General features: G+C 39.1%; 1 protein-coding gene across 1 annotated transcript in view; it reads left to right on the top strand.

Moving 5' to 3' along the window:
- The window catches only part of sv2ca (synaptic vesicle glycoprotein 2Ca), a 51472-nt gene that overhangs the window by 2814 nt on the left and 34922 nt on the right, over positions 1-13736 (top strand). Inside the window, exon 2 of the mRNA XM_047382684.1 lies at positions 2995-3776. Within this exon, the coding sequence (XP_047238640.1) occupies positions 3179-3776 (598 nt within the window). The 5' untranslated portion in view covers positions 2995-3178. The remainder of the gene's footprint in view (positions 1-2994; positions 3777-13736) is intronic.

Here is a 13736-nt window from a genome sequence, read left to right on the forward strand (position 1 = left end):
GTGCCAATCTCCAATGGTCATTGACTTGCAAAAAGTATACCTATTGTCATAGTCAAAACAAAGCTGACATTTAGGTGAATAAATAGTATACCACTTCTAGAGAGGTAGTTATGTTTAAAATAGTTACTCAAAATGAACCAGAAGAAAAAGCGATGAAAAGCAGGAAGTAATTCAAGTCAACAGAACATAAAAAGGCTATTGTTTCACTTGGCAATGTTGGGAGTTTGATTGTGATTGCTCAGGCTGTCTGAGATGACGGGGTCTCGTCAGCTGCGGTCAGGTGAGGGTGGGTCGCCTGTGGGGTGTCCCCAGAGCTTCATCACGGCTGACAGCACGTCTCACCGTACACTCGATTGATTCTCTGAAAGGCAGGTTCACCAGGATCTAGCGCATGGTGTATTTTTTAAGCAAAAATGTTGCTTAAAATGATCAAACTGATCTTTCAGTTCAGTGACACCACCGAAGTTTGACATGCGCCAAGAAGGAGTCCTGATGTCAGATGTTTAGATAAATCCTTCCACTAACCTAAAATATATCTATGAAAACATCTTTGGTTGATTAGGGAGAATGAAAAAAACGAAATAATAATAATTTAACAATAATCATTTAACATTGCAAAAAAAGCCACAAAAGCTACCATAATATGCAAGGCCATCATTCTTTGAGCAAAGAGGTGTAGTTGTAACTACAAAACCTCTCTTGTGAGCCAAAAGATATTAGAAAAGTCACCTTGAATAAGCACTGTCATTTTGCCTAATAAAATTGCATTATGGAAACTGGAGACGGCCCTGTGATTTGTGTCCTCCTGACAGGGCTTCAGTGTTCATTAGGGGCTGTGGCGAGGAGCTCTTAGAAACACTGGAACCGCAGACACCAGGCAGCTCTGGGCATCCCCACCCTTCACATTTATATACAGTTTACTTCATTCCATAATATATTTTGGCAAAACAAGCAGTTTTCATTATTTGAACATATCAGAGACTTGGATACAATGACATTAAATTGTGTTCATTCTCATCACTGGTCGGGAACCATCGGACAGGGTTTCTTTAGACTTTAAAGTTTGATGTTTCATTGTCATTACTCTGGTCTTCAGTTCCCAACGCAGACACCTGTATAGATTGAGGCCTGAATGCTAAAAGAGGATCTCTGACATTTTCATTCATGATAAATAAATTAACCTACAAATGAAAGCCAATTGTTTTCTACTTTCCTGGTCCAAAAAATATTTAGTCTATTTTCAGTAACATGAATGGGGATATATGTTAGTCTTTCTTTGAAAACCCTTGCTGTATATAGACAAGTTTAATGAATGCATTTTGATTAAAAGCCACTAGAAGTTTGAAGTTCTGTTTACCTTGAAGATAAAGCAAAATCAACAATAAAAGACATGAATAATTTAATAAAAGACAAACACTTTGCAATGTAAATAATTTCTAAGATTTTATTTTGTTAGTGAATATATAGCTCAGTAAAATGAAAAAGGTGTTGATCTGCACCAACTGCCTGTTTTGACCGGCCAAATTTGTTCAGTTCCTAAATTGCTGTGGCGGGCTGCCGCAATGGCCCCTTTGAACAGTCCTGGTCTATTATATTTCACAGGATCAACACATGCAGAGGGAGGCTTTCTACAGGATTTAGGTAAGATGACATGTCATGTTCATACAGAATGTAATGGATTAATAATTAGAAGCTCAGAAGAAATGCCTTAGATTGGCAAAGGATTGAATTCCACCCTCCACCGATTAAATGTTCTCAAATTAATTTTTACATTTTTCATAATTTTCTAGTGTGAGTTTATTTTACTGTAATAATTATGTTTCATTTTTATTGGTGGTTTGGCTTTTTAGAGAACAAATATTTTTTTGGGCAACTCCTTGTTTAGAATTGACTGTATATTTTTACAGATCGTTGATATACAGTACTGTGCAAAGGTTTTAGGCCGGTGTGAAAAAATGCTGTCAACAAAGATTGCTTTCAGAAATATAAATGATGATTGCTTATTTTTATCAATTTACAAAATGCTAAGTGAGCGAACCCACATATACAGCCAAAGTCATTAAGAACTATCTTCAGTGTACCAAAGAACAAGATTTACTGGAAGTGATGGTATGGCCCCCACAGAGCCCTGATCTCAGCATCATGGAGTGTGTCTGGGATGACATGAACAGACAGAAGGATGTGAGAAAGCCTTCATCCACAGAAGATCTGTGGTTAGTTCTCCAAGATGTTTGGAACAACCTACCAGCCGAGTTCCTTCAAAACTGAAACAGAAGAATCGATGCTGTTTTGAAGGCAAAGGGTGGTCGCACCAAATATTGATTTTATTTAGATTTCTCTTTTGTTCATTCACTGTGTTTTGTTGATTGAGGAAAATAAATGATTAACACTTCCATTTTTGAAAGCAGTCTTTGTTTACAGCATTTTTTCACACTTGCCTAAAACGTTTGCACAGTACTGTATGGGCCTTTTAGCAAATACCTACATATTGAAACCCTTGACAATAATATTATAAAGTCTCAGCGATAAGCTCACAAATGTGAATCTACGCCCCCATTCATTGGATTTCCTACAGAACCTTGTTTATTAGATTTCTTTTCACAGACACGACTGTGAGTCAGCAGATTCAGCGTTTCTGTTTGAAATAATCACCTCTTCAGAACCATTGCCAGAAAATATAGGACAAGGAGAAAGCCTCTGGAAAACTGAGGTTTTATTTGAATAAAAATTGAGCTAAATAGAAAAATTGTCCTGCTCCCTCACATCAAGCCAAACAATTTAAAAGCCTGGAAAAACATTGTTTGGATGGTTAAATTGGTTATGTGCCGTCAGTGGGAAGTCATCTTTTAGAGGAGGATTAATATGGATGTTGTGGTGGTATCTATTGGAAATCTCACCAGTTCTCACTTTCTTTCGCTTTTTTTCTAATTTGTCCCTCCTGTTCCTCTCTTGTACTTATTTGTCTGTTATTTATCTTTCCCTTGTGTCTTTTAGCCCGTCTGATGATTGTGATTGCCGGAGACATTGAGGGTTATCTCCTGCGTTGACTCAAGAGTGCATCATCTTTAGATCCTCTGATACCACCAACTCTTCATCCTCCTACATTCAACCCTCTTTTGCTTCTCCCCTCCTGCTTCCACCTCTAACTCACCAGTAAAGGTCAACATTTAGAGCCAGAATGGAGGACACCTACAATAACAGGACTACTCTGGTTAAAGGGGCCAAGGGCATGGTCAAGGAGGCCAAGCGGCATGCAGCAAAGAAAGTCAACAAGGCAGTTGACCGTGCTGCAGATGAGTACTCATCTCATCGCAACTACACACGATTCCAGGATGAGGAGGAAGAAGATGAGGACTTCTACCACAACCAGAAAGGGCACGAAGGAGAGAGATACCGTGACAACGAGGAGGGCTCCAGCGATGCCACAGAGGGCCATGATGACGAGGATGAAATCTATGAGGGGGAGTATCAGGGGATCCCCTCAGTTGGAGACAAGAAGCATAAGGAGGGCCATGTGGCGCTGGGACAACCGATGTCAGATGCCATGAAGGACCGCGGTGAGCTGGAGCAGGAGAGGGAGGCAGATGAAGAGGAGCTGGCCCAGCAGTACGAGCTGATCATGCAGGAGTGCGGCCATGGGAGGTTCCAGTGGCAGCTGTTCTTTGTACTGGGACTGGCGCTCATGTCCGATGGTGTGGAAGTGTTTGTGGTGGGATTTGTCCTGCCCAGTGCAGAGACAGACATGTGTATACCAAACTCCAGCTCAGGATGGCTAGGTAAGATCATAGTTTGTGTTTTGATGTTGCTGAGTGATTATGGATGTGCCTTGTGCTGACAGGAATATTCTGCTGATACCTTCCTGGATCAGATAATGATCCACACTCCGTTGGCACAGCTTATAAGACAACGGTTCCACAGTTCCTTGTGGTCATTCCAAGTATTCATACCACCTGCATTTTTCACATTTTGTCATATTGCTATCACAAACATTAATGTTTGTTATTGGGATTTTAATGATAGATCAAGGGAAATTAGTGCATACTTGTGGAGTGGAAGGAAAACAACGCAAGTGTGATGTGCATTTGAAATGAAAACAAACTGCACCTAACCCTGGGGAATCCTCTTTCAGCTTGGACATGGAGCTAAATACAGAGCTAGTTGAAGGCTACAAACCTTCCAGTAGGACAACAAGCTAAAACATACCACCGGAACTACAGAGGACTGGTTTAAATCAATGTGGCAAAGAAAAATGGGGAAAAACTTCAGGTTCTAGATATGTGAAGCTGGTAGAAAAATATACCAACTTACCTTTTGCAGTAACTGCAGCAAAAGGTGGTTCAACTAAGCATTGACTTTCAAAATGTAAAATATTTTGAAAACATTGTATGATTAACACTACTTTTTGTTAGTTTATCTCATAAATAAAACCAAGAAAATACATTGTTACATCGAATACATTGAAGTTTGTGATTGTAAAGTGTCAAAATGTGAAAATGTTCATGAGTATGAATACCTGTGCAAGGCACCATGGAGCTGATCATCCTGAATAAGGTAAATGTGTTACATAGTCCACACTGCTGCCAGAGCTCACATGACACCGTCCCATCTGAGTGTAAACATCAATGCAGGTTAAATATCAACACAGCTGAAGATATAGATTAGCTAGTATTAGTATTTCTATTGCCAGTGTTATATGTTTGTTGTGCAGTGTTTCAGTCCAATGGTCTGTGTGTGAGAAGCTGGTATTCCCAGTGTGCTCTGGGAGGTGAAGTTTCAGCAATCCCTGTAGCTGCAGGTATATAATCCATCATTGCAAGGCTGTGTTCAGAGGTTGACCCACTGCGTCAGAACCAGAGTGGAGAGGACATTAAATCAGACTTACAGCCTTTAGATACTAACCGTTACAGCCAAGCATAACAATTCACCAAGTTCTCAGAAACACCTGATGCAGACAGAGTCCAAGAAATGTTGCAGATTTGAATTCTGAAAATTTAGCATACTCTATTTGAAGCTTGCTTTAAACAATGTTACTTAATGAATTTGTACAAGATCTTGCTGTGTTTCAAAACAGATACAGAACAAACAGGCATGTTTTACTATATGGTTACAAATGAATCTGTGGGGCAACTTCATAAAAAAACCAAAATAAGTTTCAAGTATCAATGGAAACTCCTTTCTTCTTCTGCAGCCAAGATAAACCTATTAGGTATTCATACTCTCTGCTCTGCTTTCCCCTTGTTTGTACCTCCATCCTTTATCCCCTGTCCTTTTCCTCTCATCCTCCATTCAATGTGCCTCTCTTTTCATCTCGTGTTCTCCCCCATTCTTCTCATCTTCTTCCCTCTGATTGCCCCCAAGGCCCCTCCTTTAGTGAAGATCACAGTAGGTGTGTGTGTGTGTGTGTGTGTGTGTGTGTGTGTACATTCATGATTGCTGTGACCTTGTTGCTATCCATTTTATGACTACATAGTAGTGTAACTACAGTATTAAACAATCTGCTTTATGTTTTGGGTGCATTTTAAACATTCTAGTGAACAGCTAGTTGCCATACGTATGTGGATGTGGAAAATAATCTAATTTAAATGTGTTTTGTGAGGTGGAAGCATAAAACCAAGCTAAAGAGGCCTTACAAAAAGGTTGTCCAGTGGCAACAGTGATAATATATTTCACATGAACCAGGGTTCTTGCCATTCCAAAGACCAAAGTTTAGTTTCAGCAGTGGTACATGATGCTTGGTTTCCATGTAACAACCGGCAGATTCAACATTTGTTTTTGGCAGATTGCGGAAACTGGAAAAAGATGGGAGCAGTGTGCAAAGAATGTTAAAAAAACTGCTTTTTCATTGATGCATTGGAAGTCTTTTCTTTCATTAACATGTTGACTGTTTCAGTCCTTGACTTCCCATCTTTCAGCATGATTTAATTGAGTTGAAAGCACAGACTGTTCAATAGGAAAAATACAGTGTCTGCACAGTGTTTCTTGCTTTGTGACCGAGGCCAGACTGTACATTACACTGACATGGAGTGATGTTATAAAGACACACAGGCACAGAAGTTGGTTATCAGCATGCAAACCACAGCAGATAAGTCTATGATAAGGTTAAAAATAAAGTGATAAATAACTAAATAAATATAAATATTTAGTTAGATATATTTTTTATTGCTTTAATTCACTGTAAAACTGTTACATTGGAACATTACATTGGTAATCAGATGAGACCACAATTGTACTTTTTGGTCTATATGCAAATACTAGTTGTGGATGAATGCAACATTTCACATCACCTTGATTACACCATCCCCACCGTGAAACATGGTGGCACATGTGGTAGCATCGTTGCCTTGCACCAAGAAGGTCCTGGGTTTAACCCCCAGCCAGTGGTCTTTCTTCATGGAGTTTGCATGTTCTCCCCGTGCATGCATGGGTTCTCTCTGGGTACTCCAGCTTCCTCCCACAGTCTAAAAACATTGCTGTTAAATTAGTTGGTGTCTTTCGATTGCCCTTAGGTATGAATGGGTGTCTGCATGGTTGTTTGTCCTGTATGTATCCGTGTTGCCCTCCGATGGACTGGTGTCCAGGGTGTACCCTGGACACCAGTCCATAGACTGCTGGAGATAGGCACCAGCTTTTCCGTGCACCACTATGGAAGAAGCGGTAGAAAATGACTGACTGACTGATGACTGACTGACTGTTAGAATGTTTCAGAACTGCAGCATTAGACTCATTCCAAATACTTTCATTTTTATTTGATTTACCATGTGTAGGGCTAATATTAGATAGAAACCTGGGTTTATGTGTGTTTGTAACACTCACTGTGGCAGATGGGAATAGGGAGATGGGCATGTTATGTTGGAGAGCAGTAGGATGTCTGCGTGTATGGTTAGCTGTAAAGGTAATTGACCCATGCAAGTTAACTGCAGGCAAAATAGATGTCCCTTTGCTTACCATAATACAAATATACCTTGAAGTAAATCAGTAGCTAACAGACAGAATATTTTTATTTTCCTGGACAAAAGAATTAAAACACTGAAAATATGCAAAATTTATGTTATGAAAGGCTTTAGTTGATTCTATCTGAGGTAGCTTCATGTGAATCTCAAACATAAAACAGAAATCTGCAAATACATGGACTCAGCTAAAATTAAAGGGATAATTCACAACAGTGTCTACTGGCAAATCAGAATGCTTGATGGGCATCCCGGGTTTGCATGGGGTGGATGCTGTAATTACTTTAAACAAGAATTATAAATATGGAAAGGAGCAGAAGGGAAGACGAACCATTTATGGAGTAACACACAAAAAAGCATGGAGGGCAGGAGCGAAAGGACAGCTATGAAGAGGAGAGATTACCACGTCAGAGAGGAGTAAGGGGGTGGGAGGTGTAGGCGGACTGAAGCGATGAGGTGGAGACTGGTAGTATGTAGTACACCAACTTAGTGAGTAGAGGCTTATCTATTATCTAGCAGATAATGGAGTTGCATTACCCTATAATTCTGTATTTCTTGTTGTAGGCCATCTTTTCTCTCCTGAATCCCCCCTCACCTTATTTTGCTGAACCCAACATTTTTTGTTTTTCCTCATTTTGTCTTGTGTCAGCTGACAGCTTGCATCCTCTTTGGGCTCCAACATCTCTCTGTAGCTCCATTACTACAACACTGATACCTATTTTTCACTTAGTGATCCCTGTTCCCTCCTCTGTGAAACCAGCTGGTTGACTCTGTGGAGCTGCGTGGTCCTGGTGCAGCTGAGCATGGCTAAAATGCAGAAAGATCCCAGCATTACTGCAGAGATTACACTGCTTGAAAAGTGTAGCTAGCGCTGGACTGTGTGAGAGTGTGTGTGGAGAGGGGGATGGCATTTTATTTTCGTCTTGGGAGGGTTTGTAGGGCTGAGCGTTGAGAGGATGTATTTGACGGGACTTGATGTGATATTTCTGTGCACTTATTAAAGAAACCTGGTGTCTCCAGCACAATCTGCAACAAGCTACAGACATGGACAAATTTGGTGGTACTCCTGGTAAAGATGCGTAAAAAGCCTTAAAATAAATTCCTATTTTATCATAGTAGCATCATTTCACACAGACAATTGTAAATAAAATCCATTCTGTAATCTGAATATATTTATTTGGTGGAAAAAGTATTCCAATTTAGGAAATACTTATTTTTTAATCAAAAACACCCTTGGCGTAATTGTTGTTACCCCTAAAATTCATTCAAAATAAATCTACCTAAATAATGGATACTTTTATTTTTTAAGTTGAGCATTTGCAATACTTAACCCATGAATTTCTGTTTTCCTGGACCAAAACTAGGACATGACACATAGGCCATATTCTGATAACAGCTCTTCAAAAATGGATAATCAAGAGAACATGCCATTCAAGAGAGGCAGATGTGTTTTGATTTTCATGAGTCAATAAATGGTAACAGTAAAACAGCTTAAAGTGTCCCATATCAACAGTCAGAGCACAAAATGCAACATAGAGTGGCTTACTAGGGTCACCAAGTCTTCATAATAATCCATTAGACACTGTTCATATGCCAGACAGTTGTCTGGGAAGATAACATAAAAAGAAAACTTTTATGTCCTACCATCAATAATGTAAACATGTGGAGTTTGCTCAATTTAACTAGGCCTTTAACAGGAACTGTGTGCTTTAGTCAGATAAGACTAAAATTGAGCTTTTAAGCAACAAATGCAGATTGGTTTGGTCTGAGACAAACAATGAACATGTTGAAAAGCACATAATGCTCAAAGGCAAGTAAGGAAAGATAATCTATGATCTTGTGGGCGTGTATCGTCTCAGAAGGTCCTGAGAATTTTCTTAGAGTACACAACAACATGAACTCTTTGAATTACTAATACATACATTACTAATACAATTTGTACTTAAATAAAAATCTGGTGTCCTCTGTGAGCCTCTCGCCCAGTGACTGCTGGAGATAGGCAACAGTCAATTCAATTCAATTTAGTGTTATTTATATAGCGCCAATTCACAACACATGTCGTCTCAAGGCACTTCACAAAGGGTTTGAAATGGTGCGGGGTTGTTGGGGAGGTTAGAATAAACTACTGATTGTTAGAGTTTGGCCATTTTAGAATGGGCTATGTGTAGGGGTACTAAGTAAAATAATAAACTGATAAAGTTTCTCCACGTAGAGCCCACTGGTGGCCATTGTTATACTAAAAACCACAATGATTGTGGGTACCTCACTCTGTCAGACTGATTACAACCATTGGAAAAGAGAAGGGGTCACACAGGTAGCAGAAATGGAGGGTGTGTTTGCACCTCAACCATAACTGAGGCAAAACCTGACTCCCCCTTACTCCATCCAACAGGGATGGAGTAAGGGGGAGGTAAAAAATAATTGGAGAGTGTTGTTTCCTGTTGCAATGTGTGAAAGGTGAGTAACTTTAAAATGGGCTAAGTCAATTAAATCAAATCATATAGATTTCAAGTCTGGTTCATACATTCCAATTAATCCTAATCATTGAACAGTGCAGTCGGATTCAGTTATTTATTCAAATTGGTTAAAAAAGTTTTTCTGTCTAAGGAAATCCAGCAGATTGCATTCAGTCAGTGACTTGTAGCATTCACTCCTCCTAGATGAGCATGTAGAGACAGTGGACAGTCACTGGCGTTAACTTTGCAGCAATCCCTCATACTGAGCATGCATGTAGCGACAGTGGAGAGGAAAAACTCCCTTTAAACAGGAAGAACCCTCCAGCAGAACCAGGCTCAGTGTGAGCGGCCATCTGCCACGACCGACTGGAGGTTAGAGAGAACAGAGCAGAGACACAAAAAGAACAAAGAAGCACTGATCCAGGAGTACTTTCTATGGGAAGGAAAAGTAAATGTTAATGGATGTTGCTCCTTTAGTCGTTTCACCTAGAAAGAAAGAACAGATAAACTCTGAGCCAGTTTTCAAGTTTAGAGTCTGAAAGAAAGCACATACAGTTAGTCACAGTAAAAGCTCAGTCAGTAGCCATGTCTAGGAGAAAAATAGGGTTAAACACTGAAAGACAGGGCAATGTGTATCATCGGTAGAAGGTGAACATTAAGTTGTTGGCAGCAGAAGCTTGGACAATGCCCCCCTGCAGGAAGGTGTCACAGGTAGACACAGAGTCAGGCCAGGTGTAGCTTCTAGGAAGAGAAAAGAGAGAGAACATAGAGTTGCCTGGGAACTGCAGTTAAATGCCTTCAGCTTTTAACTGCATTTTGTGGACATCCTGAATGACAGAGAATTATGTGAAGAATAACAATAGTCCAGCCTTGAAGTAACAAATGCATGGACTAGTTCTCAGCGTCACTCCTGGATAGGATATTTCTAATTTTGGCAATGTTCCGGAGGTGAAAGAAGGAAATCCTAGAAACCTGTTTAATAAATTTAAAGTCATTGTGTCTTTGAGCAGTATAGTGAGCCAAAACATATGGTCAAATCAACACAGAAATGGTACAGTACCACTAAATTAACCTTCTTCCATGATACCTCAGTCCCCGGCCCAAAATTCTAGTGAAAAGATGTTTTGTAAGGGGACCAAGGACTAAACAATCTAGAACAGAAGCAAACTTTACTAAAACCATTTTTGCTCCCTCTCGTAGAAAATAAAATTTGTCCCAGTCACAAAATCGAAAAAAGTAAACATTTTAGTTTCAATAACACCTGCTATATAAAATGTTTTTTTAATGCTTGAATTAAGAAAACTTTTAAAACAAAAATTTTATATCTACGTTTGGGTTTTAGAACACTGAAAAGTATTAAACTTCTAAAGGAATACAATGAGAACATTTTCTTCTAAAGGAAACAATGAAAACTTATGGAAAGTAAAGAAAGATGTATCTATGTAGCTTTTTTCTGTATCACTTTTGGTCACTTTTTGGCAAAAAGAACCATATCAGCCGTGGAGCTGCAGGTTGAAGACCCTATATTGAGAGATTGTTTGTATCTGCACTCCTCTCCAGTGGCTGGCTGAACACTTCAGTTTTGTTTTCTGTGCAGGAGGCAGAGGGTTGAATCCCATCAAATTGGCACGATGTATTACAAATATGATTACATGCTGCTCAGCATAAAGGAGCTGTCGATATTTGAGCCGAGAGAAATCTAAAGCAAATACTGTAAAGCAGAGAGGAGATTAGAGGAATGTGAACCGAGTAGAGATAACAATAAAAATAGGAGAACCAAGCTGGGAGGAAGAGAAAGCTGAAAAGAAACGGAACATGATACAGAAAGACTGACTGATACGGGTACCAAGGTGGAGCCACGGGGTGCACATTGTACACTGTTGTATGAATAAAACAGGATGGCTGTTTTGTGTGATGCCCAAACAGTTTGCAGTGCTACGAGTGAAGAGCATCAAAGCATGAAATCAGAGAGGAAGTCGTGATGCAGTTCAGTGCTCGTTCGTCTCGGGGGGCTCCTTGGTGACAGGGCATAAAACGACGTATGAGGGTCTGCCCTCATCCTTCCTCTTTCATACTGGGAATCTCTGCACTTCCATTGCCTTTTTGTCTTCTTTGACACACCTTTAATATATTTAATTTTAAGAATTTTATACATAAATTATAAATCTAATATATTTAAATATATTTAATTTACTGTCATTCATCCTTGATGTTAGATCATACAAATTAAATTTCACTATTTAGTTTTATAAATACTGATTTATTTTGTTGTTGTAACAATACTTCTTGGTAATATATATACTATGGGAAAGTTTGTAAACTTCCATAGAAATGGTTGCAGATGTTTTGCTTCTGCATGAGAGGTCTCCAGACACTCACAGACTATATTGGTCTTCACCTGTAAACTTAGATGTATTTCTCAATCTAACGAGATCTAAGAAGCAGCTGAACTACAAGAAGGGACAGAGCAGACTGTACTTCTTGAGGAAGTTTAGGTCCTTTGCTGTTTGCGGCAAGATGCTGCATATCTTGTATAAGTCTGTTGTGGAAAGTGTGATCTCTTCTACCATCATCTGCTGGGGAAGCAGCATCAGAGCCAGGGACTTAAAAAAGCTCAACAAGCTGATAAAAAAGGCTGGCTCTGTTCTGGGGACTCCTCTGGAACCTCTGGAGATTATTGTGGAAAGACGGATTCTTCATAAAATGAAGAACATTATGCAGAACCCTGAACATCCTCTTCATGAGACTGTCCTACAACAACAGAGTGTCTTCAGTCAGAGGCTTCTTCAGATCTGCTGTAAGACGGAGCACTACAGGAGATCCTTCCTGCCCACAGACATCAGCATCTACAACGGCTCTTTGAGGAAACCTTCATAATATGAGCTACAACAACATTTAATTTCACTTTGGGATTAATAAAGTATTTTTGAATTGAATTGAATTGAATTGAACTGTTAAAAGTATGAAATTTGACTAAAACAGCAGAAATATGAAATAAATTAAAGAGAAAGCTAGGACAAAATCTGATGTTGCATAAAGCTGAAAGTGATATTCTTTTTGCAAGGAAAAGATTCTTTGAATCAGCTAATAAACTGAACCGCTTTTTGGCCCGCTTAGCAAAGAAAGCCCTGCTAAATCTTTTATTACAGCTATAGTCGACACAAATAATCAAAGACAAACAACAAATCGAACGATAAATGAAAGTTTCAGAGTTTGTTATATTACTTTATATAGCTCGGAAGGTGATGTGACAAGACAGATCTCAGAGTTTTTCTTGAATTATTTAATATTTCCCCAGTGATCTCAAGAGCAGATTACCCAGTTGGAATACCAGTTAACAAAGCTAGAAATAGATAAAGCTATATCTGCACTTCAATCAGGGAAAAGACCGGGGGCAGATGGTTTCCCAGTGGAACTTTTAAAACCTTGCAGGAAAAATTAAGTGGTCTGCTTGTGAGAGTATTTAACAAATCATTTAAAGAATCAAAACTTACAGAATTCATGTACAGGGCAAATAAAACTGATTGCTAAAAAGGATAAAAATCCTGAATTATGTTCATCGAGTAAGCCTATCAGCCTTTTAGACATGGAATACAAGATACTTTCAAACGTTTTAGCTCTTAGACTACAAAAAGTCATATGCTCGATTGTAGATGCTGACCAAACAGGTTTTATTAAGGGGAAAAATTCATATCACAACACTAGACGCCTATACAACATTATTATTATGTTAACTTTAATCAAATTCCAGGTTCAGTTGGTTCTATGGACACCAAAAAGGCGTTTGATATAGCTGAGTGGCAATACATGGGTTAAGATTATATATAACTCTCCAAACTACCTTTTGTCACCTCCCATTCAAATAGGTAGGGGCACGGCTTGAGGATGTCCACTATTCCCATTGTTGTTTGCTCTGGCTATTGAGCCTCTGGACAAGGCCATTAGACAGAATTCAATTATTGAAGAGATTAAAATTGGGGGAAAGGAACACAAAATTCTTCTCTATGCAGATGATGTTCTTCTTACACTGGCAAACTCATCCAAATCATTACCTGCTCTGATTAAGTGTATTAGGGAATTTGGTCTCATATCTGGGTATAAAGTGAACCTTGACAAGTCTGTTAAGTCTGTAATGACCGTGGGGGACTTAGTCAATACTGAACTGGCATATGTTAAACACTTTCATTGGGCTCCATCAGCTTTTGTATACCTGGGAATTAAAGTTACATCGAATCTAAACCAAGTGTACAGGAAAAACATCAATGGACTGACTCAAAATCTGTGTGAAACGCTTAAAAGATAGAGAACCCTTCCAAAATCTTTTTAGGTAGGA

Source organism: Girardinichthys multiradiatus, chromosome 12, assembly GCF_021462225.1.
Source record: "Girardinichthys multiradiatus isolate DD_20200921_A chromosome 12, DD_fGirMul_XY1, whole genome shotgun sequence".
Taxonomy (NCBI): domain Eukaryota; kingdom Metazoa; phylum Chordata; class Actinopteri; order Cyprinodontiformes; family Goodeidae; genus Girardinichthys; species Girardinichthys multiradiatus.